Here is an 18,933-nt window from a genome sequence, read left to right as displayed (position 1 = left end):
TTTCAACTAGCCAGAGTTGCTAAACATTTCCTAAAACAAAAACAAAACAGCGGTAGAATGTGGAAAAGAATTCAGGTTAACCCATTGCTCTCAGATTCAATAAATCTACCCACCCTGCTATCCGCTGGGTCAGAGGTACACATTCTAGGAACTGCACAGTGGTATTTTCTTTACACGGGACTCCATGCCTAGACGAGAAAGCCTTTTGGCTGTCATGACAAAGTCCCATATGAAACGGCTTACCAGATTTTTCAGCAGCGTGGACAGTTCCTTGGTGAGAGTAGAAAACTTGACAAAAGCAGTGCCAAGATCGGGGTTGTCTCGACTTAAAAAGTTACTTCCAAACTTATCAAGAACTTGTGCATAGTTCTCTTCATTCTGTACATGGTCTAGAAGAGAAGAAGAAAGAGGAGGCTGAGCTATCATTTGCCACAGTGATGAGATATTCGGAATAACTACTGATCACCAGACACTCTCCAAGGACAGCAAAGAGAAACTGCATCCATTATTTACTGAACATGTCCAGAAGGTGCTCAGCAGAGCACTGGAAGTTCTCACTCAGTCTTTACCGAAGGAGGTGCCCCGTTTCTCTACCACGGCTTCAGCTCGCTCAGCTTCAATGACTCCTCGGACTCCCCACTGGCTGAGGGGTCAAATTATCAGCACCTTTTCAAGCAATTAGGAAACTATGATGATCAGGAAATAAGGGGCAAATTCTTAGAAAATTAATCTTGGAATGCAAACGAAAAATCCATGTGTTCTAATTTAATTTCCTTCAATTTAGTCTAAGGTCCCAGGGCTTTCTCACACCAGCTCTTGGTGCAAAGCGTGCCGGGAGGATAGGATGGAGCTGGGTCTTGAGTTTGGCTTCACCGCACCTAGGAGCATGCGGCTACCTTAGTGTTTCATCTTCTATGGCTACAATCCCAGCTGGCATATGTGAGGTATTAATCAAATATTTGTAAACAAACGTCCTCACTCTGAGCTTTGGTTTTCTGATCTATGCAATGGAGCAAATTTACACTTTACAAGATTGTGCTGCTGATGAGTTGAGACAATATATACAAAAGCTTCTCGTAAGAGTAAATGCTCCATAAATCACAACTCCCGCCTCCTTGAAGCACTTTCTTTTTAAAAAAATTAAATTTGTTGGGGTGACACTGGTTAATAACATTATATAGATTTTTGTGTACAATTCTGTAATACGTCACCTGTATCTTGCATTGTGTGCTCACCACCCCGAGTCTGATCTCCCTCTGTCACCATATATTTGACCCCATTTACCCCCTTGAACTCGCCCCCCACCCCCTTCCCCTCTGGGAACCTTTATACTGCTGTCCGTGTCTATGCGTTTGTGAAAACACTTTATTTACTTGGCTTCCAGGATAGTGTACTCTCCTCACTGTCCTCGCACCTCATGGCTGACCTTCTCCACTGTCCCTGTTAGGCTGACCTTCTCCACTGAACCTTTATACTGCTGTCCGTGTCTATGCGTTTGTGAAAACACTTTATTTACTTGGCTTCCAGGATAGTGTACTCTCCTCACTGTCCTCGCACCTCATGGCTGACCTTCTCCACTGTCCCTGTTAGGCGCCCATCATGTGACCTCATCACGTGGCACAGCCCTGACTGCTTTGGGCCTTTATTCTTTTTCTCAGTGTTCACTCTTTCGGGATGTCCCCTAAACTCACAGCTTTTAATAACTCCTATCAGCTGACATCCCCAGCCCAGATCCCACCCCTGAAATACAGACTTATGAATCAACTGCCTCCTCAGTATCTGCACGAGGATGCCTGATAACTATGTTTGATCTTAACGTGCTAGACACAAACCCTTGATGCTGCCCCCAAGCCTCCTTTCTCTGCTGTCCCCTACATCTCAGTTAATGGCAAATACATTTTTAGAATTGTTCAGGCTGAATCCCACCAAGTCACACTTGATTTTTCTTTCTCATGGCTCAGATCCAATTCACTGGCAAACGCTGCTGGCTCCACCTTTCAATTATATCCAACAGCGGACAACATCTCACCATCCCCATGGCTATCACTATTGTCCAATATCAGCTCTTGCCTTGATCACTGCAGAACCTTCCTGCCGGAGTCTCTTTCTTGCAGCTCTTGCTTTCCCTCAGCCTGTTCTCTACACAGCACCCAGTGGGAGCCTATAAAATGGTGCATCAGATCTTGCGACTCTTACAGCAGACACTACCACCGTCACGGACATCTAGGTTCCCAGTTCTTGCAGGCTTATGGAAAAAGAGGACCGCACATCCCCACACCCTGGAAGGAATAAGGCATGGGAGGCAATTTGCGCCGAACCAAAGACACGTGCGTGGAGGTGATGGGTACTGCCGTCACGCACAGGCATTTCTAATGCCGGTGTTCACCTCTCCACCTCTCTCCCTCTGCCGCGACATACAGGGAAGCACACATCTGCAGGGAAGCCCACGGTAGATGTATAATATCTACTGAAGGAATAAACGAACAAATACGTGTCTAACAAAATCCCCTCTCTCACAACCGTATCTTTTTAAAGGCTTAATTCAACACCTTTTCCTTTATAAAGCCGTCCCCTAGTTGGCAATGACCCTTCCTTGCCCAGAATTCTCTGTACCCCTTCTGCGCCACTTTCCAAGCACATCACATCGTATCTGTGTGAAGCGCAGACCTTTCCCAGCCACCAGACCATGAGCTGCAGGGATCGCCTCTGGCTCACCTCTGCATCTCTACCCAACAAACCACTGCAACGTTTTCAGCAAGCTAGGCTTCTGAAGCTGGAGTTCAGTAAACAGCTGTTGGTGTGGATTTGTTGATTTCTTTTTTAGGAACTTAAGAAGCATTCCCTTCTTGTTCAATAACTGAGACGAAATTTTAACACATGTCACTCTCACACAGGCCCCGAGTAACCCAGCGGGAGCAATGGATCTCATGAAACAAAAAAAGAGTCTGAACTGGGGAAGGAAGTCGAAATGCAACACAGGAAATAAGTGTCACAGCAGTCCAGTGAAACAAAATGAGGCCCCAGCAGCCTTCCAATCATCACCACATTAAAAATTCACAATGCCTACAGTGGATGTCAGCATTTCAGGCTGAGATATTAAAAAAGATAAGACGCAGCTCTGATTACTGCCCAAGTTCACTCAGAGAAGTGGCTCAGCAAAACGCAAAAGAAAGGCCTCATCAGCTCACAGACAGTATGCATGTGCTTGCTCTCCCTCCTCAGCTGCACCTACCCCTGACACCTCCTGTCGGAGGCCAAAGAGCCTCACTCAACACTCAGAATCACAGCCCACCTGGTGCAGGACAAGCAGCCCATGTCCTGCTTTTGGAGCCCAGCAAAAAGAGAATGCAGCTGCCATTCCAAGTGCTTTCAAAAAAAGTGTCTCAGTGGTAAATAAAACACTATTATCAGGCTTTTGGCTTGTTTGCTTCAAATTATAAAATATTTCAAATGACGTAAAAATCTTTAGACTAACAGAGTATCCGTGTACCCACCAACCAGCGAAGAAAGTATTACAGAATGCTTCATGATTCTGGTGGACAGAGTGAGGGCCGAAGGAGGGAAGGGCCTTTACAGAGTCCAGGAAGCAATCTGAATGGAATGTAAATTCAGGGGTTCAGACAAGAAGAGGACAATAAAGGGCTTTGGTGGTACGGGGTGGGGGGGGGGGTGGAGGGGCCCTGTCACAGGCCTGGGTGTGACTGAATGAGAGGGACCCACGAGGCAGGAAATGGCCTGACCTGTTCAGGACATTTCAGAGAGCAAGATAACGCTGTGTTAAGATCTTACTACATTCAAGTGCTAGAAGACTTCTGGGAGGTTGCTACAGTGGGGGCTGGGGAAAGCAGGTGAGAATAGAGATTGAATACAAGAATAGGGAACAGGGAAATGTGATCCATTCATTATGGAGACCCAAGCTTTTCAAATATTTGTAGGGAATTTCTGGCATTCACGGTATTGCTGTGGAACATAAGATAATTCTAAGAGCTACGTGACTCCTTTCAGTTGTGAAAAGGGAACAAAATAATATAGTTTTACCAACTGAACCTGAAAGGGCCACTTAGTCGTGATTTCAGCGGCTGGCATTTCTTGGGCCGGATAACTTAGAGATACTAAGCACTTAAAAAGCTCCACGCAGCTTGAAGGGGCCTTTACATACGTCCCAACATTTCCCCCCCAGGGCGATACCTAAGCAGTGATTTACTCGCCCAGTAATAACAGTGGTAATAGCTGGTTAGTTGAGAATTCAGCATGTGTTGGTGACTGCATTTAGCTCTTTATCTACATTACTTCACTCTTATTAACAAGCGAGGTGGTAAGTACTGTTATTGTCCTCGTTGTATAGACACAAAAAAAACATGCCCAAGGTCATACAGCCCATAAATAGGGGAACTTCAACTGAAGTCTTTTTGGTCTCAGAGCTGGGGACTTTTCCCTTTTCCTAAAGTGGGACAGACCTTGTTCAAATTCCAGGTCCACAGCTTACTGGGCGTGGTCCTGGGGTCCCCCAATGTCAACTTTCTGTTCCTCATCGTCCCCTGCTGTGCGACGTGTCCAATGATGATACTGACTTCACAGAGGTTTCGTGGAGATGAAGTGGGACACGGCACGGTTCCCTACGCTCGTAAGTGTTTCTAATGACAAGAACAAGAATGACGATGGCACCAGGCTGCCCAGCCCGGGCCAGCACCGTGGAGTCGGCCAGGGGTGGCCCCGGGGCAGAGGCTCCCAGCGATACTCTGAAGCCAATGACAGCACTCAGTGGACCCTCCTCGGGGCTGGCGATGACAAGTGCCTCGGGAATATTCAAGTTCCATGTTCTTTAAAATACCTTGTCTGTTCTCCAGCGAGACCCTCCTCAGAATCTTTAGGACCACTGCCACTGTGAAACAGGCCTTTCTCTGCAGGGTGTCTGCCCACTTGTCACCCTGCGTTAGACCTTATCATGTTGGGAACCTTTCCGAAAACCTCCCGACCGGCCTGCCAACCCAACCTCTGATTCTGTCGCCGTAACTACGGCTGCCATGTATTAACACTAAGCACTGACTGTGTAGTGGGGTCCATCATGGGGAAGATCCTACGCTCCTGCAAGGCCGTTGTTTCCTAGGTAAGAAAGTGAAACTCAATGGAGAATCCACATTAGAACCCGGCCCTCCTTTGATTCCAAACCCCGCCCTTTCCCACTGACAGACTCAGGAAAAGACCGTCATGGAGACCGGAATCCGCTGCCAGAAAGGCTTAATGATAAACACCTAGGAAACTGGGGGAATAAGAAACACCTCCTGTCCCACAATATAGACAATGAAAATTAAAACAACGATAATTAACAATTATTAATTGCAACAACAATTACGGCCAAAATTTTTGATCACTTCACGTGCCAGCAACTGTGCTAAGTATTTTTCCTACGTCAAGTCAGTCAATGCTCACAACTATTATCCCCATTTTATCGATGCAGAAACTGGTTCTGAGAGGTTAAACAAGTTGCCCAAGGTCACACAGCCAGGCACCGAGTGCAGAGCCTGTGCTCTTAGCCAATATGCTTGGTCGAGTGTTGGAACGCCTAGAAGGCTTCTAATTTGAGCCAGATGTCGAATGATCAAGGGACCTGAAAAGCTAGGTCTTAGCTCAAGCCACTCACTACCCTGTGACCCTGGTCAGGCAACCGAGGCTCTCGGGGGCCTCAGTTTCATCTACAGAACAGTTCTATAGTACCTACCCGGCCGACTCCTACAGGGTGTGCTAAGGAGTAAAGACGTCGTCATTAACACGAACACTCTTTGGCGAAAGCAGTAGCACCCACAGAGAAGACTAGAAACCCACACAGACTATTTCTCTGGCATGAGTGTGGGCCTCCAAGGCACACCTAGTCAGTCTTCCCACGAGCGCCCAACCTGACGAGGCACAACCTGATGCTCACGGAGGGATCGTCATCGTGTGGCGGAGGGACAGTGGCCTGGTCCCTGCTGAGAGTCTCCCTCTGGTCCTGACTGGCCCTATGTGACCTTGAAAAAGCCACTGAACTTTTGTGGGCCTCCGTGGCCTACGTGAAGCGTGATAGATGATACCTGTCAAGTACACGGTGAGCCTCTAAAAATGTCTTTACTTTTATCACTTTCGTTCACTCTGAGACTTAGGGCTGAAACTGTGATGTTAATTCCGGTGTAACCTGAATATCATGGTATTTGGGGGAGGGCTCCAGGATATAAGACAGATGTGGATCAAACCCCAGGTCTTCCCCTGACCAGCTGCGGCTAAAGGGCAATGGATACGTGATCTCTGACTCCGCCGTCTTAGCTGCAGTTGTGCCTACCAGTAAGGTTATTACACGAACTGGATGAGAAAAGCATACAATGTGCCTCATCCAGTTTCTGGCCTAAGGTGGGTGTTTATGACATGTGAGGTACCATCCCTGACTCCAAAGTAATCTCACTTCCTTAGCTTCCCACATGCTTTCCTGGGGGCCTCGCTCCTTTTCCAGGGTTTTTATGCACGTTCTCTTCTGTGCCAAGAGTCCAGAGCAACTTGTGTTTATCATTTTACCTTCCTGGGCTTAGCACAGTTCCCCGGAGCGTGGCTTGGAGACATGGGTTATTATCCTAGTCATACAACCCAGCTGAAGTTCTCCAGTCCGCCAAGCTCCGTCACAAGTTCCAGGCCTCAGCTTGCCTCTTTCAAGGTCAAGTATACGTGCAACCTCCCAGACAAGCTTGTGGTTCACTCCTCTCCTCAGCCTCTTGCAATGCCCAGGTTCCCAACTTTATCTCTCTGTTGTGCACCCAGGTCCCAGCGTTGGGTGGGCACAGTTGGCAAAAGGCACCAAAATGCTCAGTAAAATGCTCGGTGTGCAGTGAAACCTCTCAGAAGAAGTCTTTTTCCTTCCTTCAAAAAATACTCAGCATTGGCTCTGTGCCAGGCACATAAAATACAATGAGCTGCAACTGCAATAGTAAAGCCATGTAATACGAGTTATCAATTACAGCGCTGGCACAGAGGGGGAAGTGATAAATGCTTTTATTCTAGCCTACACATACTTTGTAGCACTAATCACACTTTTAAAATTTTAATTCCGTTTGTTTTTTAAAATTACAAAGATTACTCATACACTAAGATATATAAAAATAAAAATTATTATTTCCTCCTTCACCTTCTCCAATCCCATTCTCCTTGAAATGTGTGCAAAGCGAATGCTTCCGAGGGTATCTTAAAACATACAGCATTTCTCTATGCTTAAAACATACAGACACACAGAAGTATAGTGCTTTGCTTCCCTTTTGTCACTTAAAAAAAAACACCAATGGGATATTATATATAAGACCATGGTTTGCTTTTTCCCTTGTGAATAAAGATCAAGAGATTCAGTACAATTAAATCTAATTATTTTAACTGTGATTATATTCCAAAGCAATATCACAGTTTGTATAACTATTCTTCTCCTGAGAGACTTCCAGTTTTTGCCACCAAAAGCAGTAACTATTCTTATACGCAAGCTCTTACATGCTGTTACTTTATCTCTGAAAATATGTTTATAAAAGCAGAATTGTTGAGGGGTAGGCTGTACATTTCAAATTTTGATTAATATTGCCAAGAACTTTTCCAAAGAGGTTGGCTGTAGCAATTCACATCCCCAACAGCCACGCAAATATAAAAGAGCCTACTTTTCTGTGACCTCACCAGCACATAGAAATTTTTCAAAAGTTCTTGCCAGATGGATGTGAAAAACTTGACTATAGTAAGCCTGCGTATCCTGATTTTTATTGTCCATTCACATTTCCTTTTCTGCCTGTTCACATACTTGGCGTCGTTTCCCATTGCTTGTCTTTTCATATCAGGTTGTAAGATTGAATTACATAAGCGATAGCAATATTTTGTAATACGTGTGGCAAATATTTTCTCCCATTTGTCTTTTAACGTTGTTTGTGGTGCCCTTGCCACACAGAACTTCTGAAATTTCAAGTAGTTAAATATTCCAATCTTTACTCAAAAGACTTTTGGGTTTCCTGCCTTGCTTATTATGTTCCTAAACCTTCTAATGTTTAATATTATTTAAAAAAAAAAACCCACACATTTAAATCTTCAATCTAGTGCAATGTATTTGTTTATATAATACGAGGAAGGGTTCTAATGTTAAAGCATATCCTAAACCTTCTAATATTTAGTTTAGTTTTATTCTCTTTTTAACATTTAAACAATCCATCAGCAATGGATTTATCTGTACGGCAGGAGGAAGAGTTCTAACTTGATTTTCTTTCCCCTGTGTGAAAATATGTTGCTCATTGAACTTGACCCAGTATGGCAATTGTAAGATCTGATAATTGGCAGTTAAGATCTGATAAATGAACATGTCGCAAAACTTGGATGCAGCAGGTTAGATTTCACGAGAGGATAACTGAGCAGAGACGTAAAGAATGAGCAGCTAGTTAACAAGTAGCCCTGGGGTAAGGTAGAGGCCAAGTACGAGGTGGCAGCATACCATACGGCGCCACGGAGTACCCGGGGTCAGGAAGCTCGCGTCTGCACGAGCGGGCAGAGTTACAGGGGGGCTAACGTGGGGTTCTCTCCAGAGCTCATTGTCTTGGATCTAGGACTGGTAGGTTAAGTTTATAAAAACCTTGCCCTCTACTCCTGGTCAGAGTGGAGCTCAGGTTTTTGGGCCACATCACCCCATAAAACAGCAGCACCCACCCGATGACCCTGAAAACATCATGCTCCCTGCGGATGAGGGCTGGATTTATAGTCCAAATGGAATTTTCTTTTTTTTTTTTTTAAATTTATTTATTGGGGTGACAATTGTTAATGAAATTACATAATTTCATTATGTACAAACGGCATTTTCTTAAACACAACGTTCGCTGGTCTAGATACAACATGTACTTATGATGAGCAAGTTATTTCACTTCCCTGGCCTCAGTTTCCTCATCTGTTCCCACCACCACTCACTGCACGGGTTTACCGCTAAGATGAAAGGCAACATCCTTGGAGGCAAAAAGGCCTGTGCACTTTTTTTTTATTATTTTATAATTGCCTTCCTTCATGCCACTTTGGATGATTCACTCCTCTAATTTCTCAGGGTCATTTTGAATTTGGATTTGTTCTTCCAAAGTTCCAGCCAAGACTTTGTAAGAATCTGCCCCAGTCTCTAGGGAGTTTGTTATCTGGAAACGCAGCATGCAGACTCCCATTTCCACAGCAACTGACAAATCCATTAACTAACAGCCCCCGGAAAAGATGCCCGCAGAGCTCGCCCGGCAGGGCGATTACTCAGCATTTACAGGGCACTTGAACTTTGCTTCATGGCAGTAGAAGCAGAAATGTTCTTTTTCCTGGCTCCATCGTTCAGGCTTCCAAAATGCCACATAAAATACACATCACACTTTGGTTTGCTGATGGCTCGCTCGGTAATGTTAATGCTTTGAGATCTGGCCTTGAAGACAAGCTAGAAAGCAAACAACCAATTCCTGGACTACTCCAGCTTCCTACGGTCTCACTGCCGTCGTCCAGGGGAGGCGAGCTTTCTCCTAAATAGGTGGCATTTGAAAACTGCGCCCCCTGTATTTTATTTTTAATTCAGAAGTTTCATCAAGCACTTGTACTGGGGTCCAAAGGTTATTTAAGTCATTAGACTTGTGGCCGTGGGCACATCCCGTAGTCCTTCTGAGCTTTAGCTTCTTGGTTATAAACGATGTGTAAAATAATTAGAAAAGAAAACCTCACTGGGTTGAGGAGGCATCCGAGAATAGGACCTGGCCCGGGCAGGGATGTGCTCTCCAGACTGTTTGATCACCCACCCGTGTCGGCAAAGTGTACATTTCTAATGAATGCTTATTTATTTATTTAACGACTTATTTATGCATTCGTACTATACAGAGTATATGCATAGATTATGTACTATTTGTAGCAATCAGTAGTCCTGACCTCAATTTCAGGGGTTCCAAAAACCTCTAAAATTGACTGAAAAATTCCGCCTTGCAAGTTCTTTTTTTTTAAACTCAGAGGAGAAGGCCTATTGTTCTCTGATGATAAAGGGATCCATGACCCCCAGAACGCCAGGATCACAGAGAAAACATGAGCTGAATCTAAAGACAAAACCTTCTCGCCCTCCATGGGTGCAGGGCCCAGTGAGTCCGAGGGAAGGCAACAGCACACGCGACAGGAGAGACCCACAGGCGCAGGCGGCCGTCTCCAGCCGAGGTCCTGGGTAGGGAAAGGCATTATTTGCTGGACCCCCAAATTCCCCCTTAGGTCTGCAGAAGAATCTTCCTCTCATTTCAGAACCAGCATTTCATAAACATACAAGGTCAGGATCACCTTCCCTGTATCAGAGATAAGAAAACCGAGGTTCTGAGACCTGAAGGGACTTGCTAAGAAACACTCAGCTGCTTCCGGCCAGAGCAGAGCTCACATCCCAGCTCTCAGGCCTGGGAGCCCCTGCGCTTTCAGCAGAACTGCTCCAACCCCTGACCGTGCAGGCAGCATGCAACACCCCCAAGCGCAACAGCAACACAGGTCTCTCCACCTCAGAATCCCTGAAAAAGGCATCACCCTGAGTGTGGCCAAGAAAGAGAATGGGCACAAATGTGGTGGGAGCCACCTGAGCATGTCCCCTGTCATTCAGAATACACAATAGAATAGAATTTAAAAAATAAAAAACATGGCTAATTAATACTTCTTTTAGCTCATCTGAATTTTCTATAGCAAATGTGCTAATATACATTATACTTTCACAATGAGCGGGGGAAAAAACCCCAACAAACAGAAAATGCCACTTAGAAAAATCAGCCCCAGGTATTTCACAGTGGACGCCCCCTGCAAGTCTCCGTAGAGAAAAAGTATATATTTGATCAATTATTGGAGGCATGGAAGATCTGAGAATATCCTTCTGTTGTTTGTGAATCAAGTGACAAACTGGCCATGCAAAGCCATCCTCCATCAACCCCTAATCATTCTGTCTTACAGCAATGATTATCCATGATAAACACTTCAGAATCAATACCAACTTGCCTGATTTCTATCCCCAAAAGGGGCATCAGAAAATTCAATAAGTAGTTATCTTTCTGGCTAACGACTCAGCTGTACAGTCCCTATCAGTCCTAGAAACAGACACTTTAAAATTCACGTCCACATGCAAACCACAAATGGAATTCGACACACGCATGACTGCTTCCCAGAGGCTATCACAGAGCATGCATGCCTTAAGATGGTGTCTCATGTGAAGAACCGTGATGGATCTGCTTCACAGATGCGAGATTCCACGTGGTCAGGAGGGCATGTGAAAGATGGTGGACTTAAGTAGACCTGGGGAGAATACCATCCACACAAATAAATCTGAAGGCCCTGCATTCCTCCAGACTCTGCTACAGTGTGTGCAACACTTCATACAGGAACAAACAATCCTAGTTTGATGAGACACAAACCATCCAAAAGTGGGGTCAAAATGGAATTTGGAATAAGAGGCAGCAAGGTATGGACAGGATGTAGAATCTTGACTGTAATTGTCAAGGAGGGTCTGTTTAAGGCACAAAAGTGGCCCTCAAAGAAAACTGTAGCTAGTCAGGAACCTGAATCTTTATGTAAGCACTAAAAGGATTAGTCTGGAAGGACTGAAAACCACAATGCTGTCACACAGCTGTGCCTTTGACTGATGAGATTTAACTTAGTAAATATGAAAGAACAAGAGTGAGAGAGGAAAAACAATGCAAATAGCACTGGGAACCCCCCCCAACTCATTAAGCATGGGGGCGGGGGCATGAGCAATGGTGCCAATCTGTTCTTTCTTCACCTATTCACAGTGGGAGCTTCTCCTTGGACTAAGGGTGACTGCTTTAATGACTGCATGTGTATATGTGTGTGTTTGTGTGTGTGTGTGTGTGCGCGCGCGCGCGTGTGCGCGCGCGCGCGTAATACCAGGGCTCCTAAAGGAATGCCAATACTTTGTAAATACAGCAAATGAGTTATATTTTAAGTGTTACTTTACAGGCCATCCAAGGATCTTCAAGGGTTGTTTTGACTCCACTTATACATGCAAACTTTAAAACCTAACCGCAAAGTGTGACTGGAAGGTAAATAGACTGGAAGGTAAACACATTTACTTTACAATGAACTGCAAGTTCAGGAGTGCAGAAATCACTGTTTATCCCTCTCATTCTATGACCCACTCCGTTCTCCAGCACTAACAATCATTTTTGATTAAATGAATTAAATGCCAATTTCCTGTATTCAGGCATGCGAGGTTCCCTAACCCAAGCTGAGGACACTTAAGTCATTTACAGATACTGTCAAATATTCAAGTCCAATTACCCTGAAATAGTCACCTCGGGGTGAGCCAAGAGTGTTCTGTCAATCCCTGCTAGCTACATGCTCAAGAAAGGCTTGATAAATGAATTGCTCATATATAACTTTTATAATTAAAGGTCTGAAGTGGATAATTTGCCAGAGTAACTTGTACCAGACTAATGCTCCTGTCATTGACAATTATGAATGATGGACAAAATATAAAACACAATTGTCTGAAGCCACTGGAAAGCAAATAAAAGCAGGCAGAAACAGGAGGGGATATTACCCTTCAAGGAAAGGAACCACACTAGAGAAGACCACAGTTACCTGGCTTTTCACCTCTGGGCAGACCTCAGTCCACACTGGACAAAAAATCAGAACTCAAGCAGAAAGTGGCTTTTCACTGAGCAGAGGTGTCAGAGGTCAGAGGTTGGGGTGGCTATAGCACCTGGAAATTGACGGGGGAAATTCTAGAAAGGAAAAAGTCAAGAAAAGAAGAGCCTTCAAATCCATATATATTCTCCCTTGAAACCCTTGGCTGATCCCGAACTGCATATATGCATGAATGATACTTCAAGGGGCCCAGCAGAAAACCACATCCAAAGAGTGAAGCAGATTTCAGCAACTTCCCAAAGCTAAAGAAAACGTTTGGAATTCAAGTCCCACAATGTTAGGAAGGTTTTGTAAAACTTTGTGCTGAAAGCCCAGAAGGATCATGCCTTCAGAGTATGGAGAATGCTGTAGGACTAAGGGCTACATGCTAGGACTACGAGCAAAACTAAAATAAACATCCTCTAAGAAAGCCTTTTACAGTATCAAGGTGATGGTGATCACCAGCAACTTAACTGTGCACTAGAATAAAACACAACACACTTCACAGGAAGACAACAAAAACAGAGACTTTACAATATATAACTCACAGTGTCTACCATGAAAACAGAAATTACTAGACACACAAAGAAACAGAAAAAATGTAGCCGAAAATCAACAGAGAGAAAAAAGTCAAGACAAACAGAACCACAGTAACTCAGATGTTGGATTTAGTACAGAACAACTTGAAAATAAACATCACAAATATTTTTAAGACTCCATAGAAAAAGATGAATTAAATGGTTGAAGAGATTAAGAATTTCATGAACGATAAAAAAAATTAATTGGCTGAAACTAATAGCAGACTGGACACTGCAGAAGAAATGAGCTGTTAAACCTGAAGACAGGTAAGTAGAAATTATCCAAACTGAAGCACAGAGTATACAAAATAAAGAAAGAGTTTTCAAAATAAAGAAAGTCTCAATGACTTGTGGGACAGTATCAAGCAGTCCAACACAAATGTAACTGGAGTCCTAGAAAGAAAAGGAAAAAATATAAGAACAAATAAGTAATTTGAAGAAAATATTGGCTAAAATTTTTGCAGCTTTGATTAAATTGTTGCAGCTAATTGTAATTATAATAATTACACTGATGATTACTACGTCCCAGTAGTATCCTACTGCATATTTTAAATATGTCCTTTCCAACTTTCACAACAAGGTAGGTATTACTGTCTCATTTGAGAAGTGAGAAAACAGAAGCTTGAGGTGGTGGTGGGGGGACAAGGAGAAGCACCTGCTATGTACCTGCGTGGTAGTGGATCTAAGATGACAGTTTGCTTTGGAATTTTCCCCACTATTTCGGAAAGCCTCAAGCTGATGAGATGAAGGTCATCATCACTACCACCATTACTGGGTACCTGCACCACGTGTGTTACTCTTCACAACAGTCCAACGTGGTAGAAACTACTTCCCGTTTTCAGAAATGAAGAAACAACTGCTCAAAGTATTCTCTGACAAAATGCTCCCTGGTGACCAATCAGACGCTAAATCATCATTTGAGTCAAGATGGAAGCATACATCATAAAAATTAACTCATTTTAAAACTAAGAGCACTCATTCCAGACCAGCAAAACGGAGGAAATGTGACACACACACACACACACACACACACACACACACACACCCATAGCTTCTGATTTCAAGTAACAGAATATTTGCACCAACAGCCTGAATACAAAATTGGAACTTCCTAAAGAGCCTGGAGTTGTAAGATTATTCTGGAAAGAGATTTCAATTTTCTAAAGGTAGCTTTTTAAATTCCTTCGGATTTATCCCCACATAATTTGAGGAATAATACTCTCCTGGATAAGTATGCTCCCTTTTGGAAAAAGCCTCCTTCCTTGACCATTCTAAGGGAACTCATTATATCAATTTGTTTTCACCTGTTAAGGAGGAGTTAACAATGGACCCACAAGAATGGGAAATGCCTTGAGGGCCCAAAGTAATTTGTAGACTTTGCTCAAATCACCACTATCACCAAAAGGTATTTACAGCATTCTAATCGTAAAGCCTTCTACTTCTGAGAGCTTAGAATTATTTTTTTACTAACAAGTTTAATTCCAAAAAAACCCCACACAAAACAAAAAAAACCAAACAGAAAACCCCACAGACTTAAAAAAACAATATAAAATTTCCTAAACACAGACCAGTTGGTCTTTGTAGACTTTTGACATTTTATGCTTCTTATCTTTCTATTACAATTCTAATTTATTCTATCTCTTATCTATTCGTTTTAAGAAACTTTTTCTCCCCACTGACTACAACAGGATTAAAAAGACACCATGGTAAGACACCAAACTTAATTACCAAATTTAGTTACAATTCATTTCATATTATATCTTTAAATCTGACAAAATGTAAGCTGGAAAAATGAAGTTACTTAGATATAAAAACATTCACTTCCTAGCAATTGATGAATTTAACATTTTACGTTTAAAATCTTAGAATTCATCACATACCATGAGCTGTTTCTTAAAATAGATAAATTAGCAAAATGAAAATCTGGGGCGAACATCACATTAATTTTGCCTTGAAAAACACAAATGTTCTTATAAAACTACTTACTGTGTAACTCTACCTGAAAAGAGGGGGAATAAAAGGCAAGGCAATGAGAAAGCCAAGTGCTTTCTCTTTGTAAGTGAAAAAAAGCTGTGGAACTGTTTACAACAATCTAGCCATATTTTGGAAATAAAACTTCCGTTCCATATGCTTGTAATCAAATTACATACCACTGTCATCTTTTTATTCACTAAAATTAAAGGATTTAAGAGTCCCAACTTTCAGAATAACAATGTTATAGATTTCTAGGGGGCACCACATGTTACTCATAAGCCAAAATGTATTCTAAATAAATCCTGGAAGCTGCCATATAATAATAAAATACACATTTGGATTTGTGAAAAATAAATATCAGAGAAAAGACCTACTGAAGCAGGAATATCCTAGGTCTACTCCTAAGGAAAAGTGTACACGTGTGTGTTTACATAATAATAATAAATCTGTTCAGAAAGATTAACAAATTCAACTCAACTAAGTTATCTGACAGAACAATAAATTTGGTACATCCCTGCTTTCTATGAATACGTCCTTGCGTTTTACAGAAGTACAGTGTGTACACTTTGTTTTTTAACAGCACGACAAGGAGTAAGCTCTTCTCTCTCGCGAGACACACACTGACCGGCCCCGGGCCTCCGACAGGCAGGCACATGCCCGTTTGCAAGGGCAGAAGCTCTCACCTGTACTGTTGTGACCTGGGCTCTGACCCGCACACCGGGAGGAGATGTCAGCCAGGCCTGCAGTCACCTGGGGGTCTGACAGGGGCAAGAGAGTCACGCTCGTGGTGGGTTCTGGTGGGAGACCCCCTGACGACAGGGCTGCCTGAGTGGCCTCCCAACATGTTGGCGGGCTTCCTCCAAAACCAATGATGGAGGTAGGGTGGGCGGGGGAGGACTCAGGTGGAAGCTATGTCGTTTATGAACTGGTCCTGGAAACCACATGGCATCTTGTACGTTAGAAGAGTTGCAAGTCTGGCACACGGTCAAGAGGAAGAGAATTAAATTCCATCTTTTGAAAGAAAAAGTGTCCAAGATGGCAACTTATGTTAAAGCCTCTACAGTGTTCAAGAAACTACTGGCTTTTGAAACATATACTGGCGGCGGGTGGGGGAGAGAAGAACAGAGGGAGAGAGGAGAGAGAGACACACACAAAGGCACACCTTCTAAATTACAATATATTTCACAGATTAATGACGTTAAGGCTTCAACACTTAGAAACAATACAGAAAATCTGAATGGCTGGGAAAATTTTCCCTTGACCCAAGCAGTTCACAGAATTCAGTTCTTTGTTTTTAAAATGTCCTCATACACGGCAGAGAAAGAGACAGATTCCCAAAGCCATTTTCAACCTAAGGGACTTACTAAAGGAGATAATTTGTTTTTCTAATAAAATTTCTGTTATTATACTGTTTATTAATTGGTATCGATAAAGCTTATGTGTAAAAATAATAAATACATTTTAAGAGTAAGACCCTTCACCATTGTCAACCATCTTTCAAATGACTTGGGGTGGGGGGGCTGGTAATCTGAAACCAGAAACACAGAAATGCTCCTTAAGCATCAATGGGTTTCATGTCACTTAAGCACTGTGAGAAAACAAGAAAATTATGAAAACACACACTGGGAAACAGATCCCAGGGTTCAGCCTCTTGTGGCTTCTTTGGATGAGGCCAAAAGCCGTTGGCGGGGAACAGCTTGGAATCCACTGAGCGTGCGTGTATCATGGGAAGGTCTGCAACACCACTGTTTTCCTCCTCTAGCTATGTTTTCAGAATTAAATGTCCTAGCGCTGCCCACACAAGCTGACCACAAACCTGGGTGTGCGCTGGCGGTTGGTGACTGCACAACCCCCATCCCCAGCAGTCTGGGAGACCTGAGTTTATCCCCACATGTCCAAGCCATCCAGAAACCACCAAAATCATCCCATGGCTTACAATGCTGGGAGGTTACATTTGATCCGTTCATTCGTGAATATTCACGATTAGTGAATATTTAACAGCCATTCACAGAGAGCTTCTCAGGGACCTATCCAGCCAACAAGCAGCAATTCCTTCCACACTCGTTGAGCCCCCACCATGTGTCAGGTAGAAGACAGGCAGGCGCAGCTGGGAGCAGCAAAGCTGGAGTCAGGCTCTCGTTCCACTACCTGGTCGGTATGACATCCTGGTGAAGTCTGGCTTTTTAACCTTCAGCCTCGTCACCATGACATGGGGATAGCGGCAACCTATCTCAGAGGCTTGCTGGCTTAGGTAGGTACAGCACCAAGACCCAGAGAATGCCATGTCCTCTGGGAGGCATTCCCCGCAGCATCCTCGTCAAGCTACGTCAGGTCCCTGTCGTCATTTCCCTTTGTACCCTGTAAGCTTTCCTGTATACAGCACTGTCCTGTTCCTAATCATAAATGCTTTCTGCTGTGATCAGCTGATGGCCATCTAGCCCTCCCACTGCACCATCAAGTTCATGGAGGCAGAGATTCTGTCTCACCTGTCCAATACACCTACACCGGGAATAGCAGCAGGTAACAGGTGCTCAATGAGTATCTGTTGAACAAACTAACAAACGATGTTGACAAACACACAAGACATAGCACCAGCCCTCGGCAAGGAGCTGACAGGCCCGGACAACGGTTCTGGATGGCAGCTACACATCAGAATCACCTGGGGAGGACTGCTGTTTTGCTCTCGATGCCTGGGCCCTACTGTGGAATGGTTCTTGGCATGTGGGCCTCACGGATCCTGGCTTTTGTGTGTTTTAAGAGTTCTTCAGGTGATTGTAAGGAACAGCCAAGGTTGAGACTCACCGGTCCAATGTAACAGAGAGCGGCCAACGGTTATAATACAATGGGATATACGTCCTACAGCAGCCAAGCACCTTCCTGCGATGATGGAAACGTCCTGTGTCTGCACTGTCCAATATTGCAGAGCTACTCACATGTGGCTACTGAGCCTTCAAAAGATGGCTATGTAAGATCGAGGAACTGAATTTTAAATTGTATTTGATTTTAATAGTCATTTACATTTAAAAAGCCATACATGGACTAGAAGCTAGGCTATTAGATAGCAGAGACCCAGAGAGCTAATCCAGGCCAGGGTGGGGGTGGCCGGTGGTCAAAGCTCAGTTATCTATGGCCCCAACCACAAGGAGAGAACAGTCTGAGGGAGGAAATGGAAACCAAATTCTGCATGTGCCCCTTGAACGCCCCACCTTACACACACGCAGGACAACTGCTCCCTTCTGCCATATCCAGGACAGCTGTGACCAAGGGAACCCTTTAAAGAATAAGCAGCACAGCCCTGCCAGGAAAGCATCTTTGTGGGAGCTGCTAACTGATGTGGCCATTGTGGCAAAGGAAGGAAATATGTCTTGTGCAAGAACACTTGGGAAAAAAGGAGTCCCGTGGAGCCCCGAGCAGAGTAAACGTGGCGCTGCCTCACAGCTGAGTCTCCCTTCTGGGGCTCACAAGCCAGGAGCCGGGAGCATAAACCCTAACCTTATGGAGAGCTGACATTTACTCCTGAGGCAGACAATGGTTCATGAAGTGCTTTATAAAATTAGACTGGCCCAATGGTATTGTAGAGCGACTGCATGAACGTGGAGAAGAAACCCATGCCATTGCTCTCGCTGCCATTTCCCTCCACCTACCATGTGTAAAGCACCTACTACCTGCGTGGCAGGCAGTTTGTTAGGGTCCTTAAATATGACCTCTTTCAGCCCAGACAAGCCTTTGCAAATCA

The 18,933-nt window shown here is 43.9% G+C and overlaps 1 protein-coding gene across 4 annotated transcripts in view; it reads right to left on the bottom strand.

The window, feature by feature from the left end:
* The window catches only part of ASAP1 (ArfGAP with SH3 domain, ankyrin repeat and PH domain 1), a 287,158-nt gene that overhangs the window by 97,230 nt on the left and 170,995 nt on the right, over positions 1–18,933 (bottom strand). For all 4 annotated transcript variants that reach the window (XM_081071137.1, XM_081071139.1, XM_081071140.1 and 1 more), the window contains one exon: positions 244–389. In XM_081071137.1, coding sequence (XP_080927263.1) covers positions 244–389 — 146 coding nt within the window. The remainder of the gene's footprint in view (positions 1–243; positions 390–18,933) is intronic.

This window comes from Rhinolophus hipposideros, assembly GCF_964194185.1.
Source record: "Rhinolophus hipposideros genome assembly, chromosome: 13".
NCBI classification, from domain to species: domain Eukaryota; kingdom Metazoa; phylum Chordata; class Mammalia; order Chiroptera; family Rhinolophidae; genus Rhinolophus; species Rhinolophus hipposideros.
This window is presented reverse-complemented; position numbering and strand designations above follow the sequence as displayed.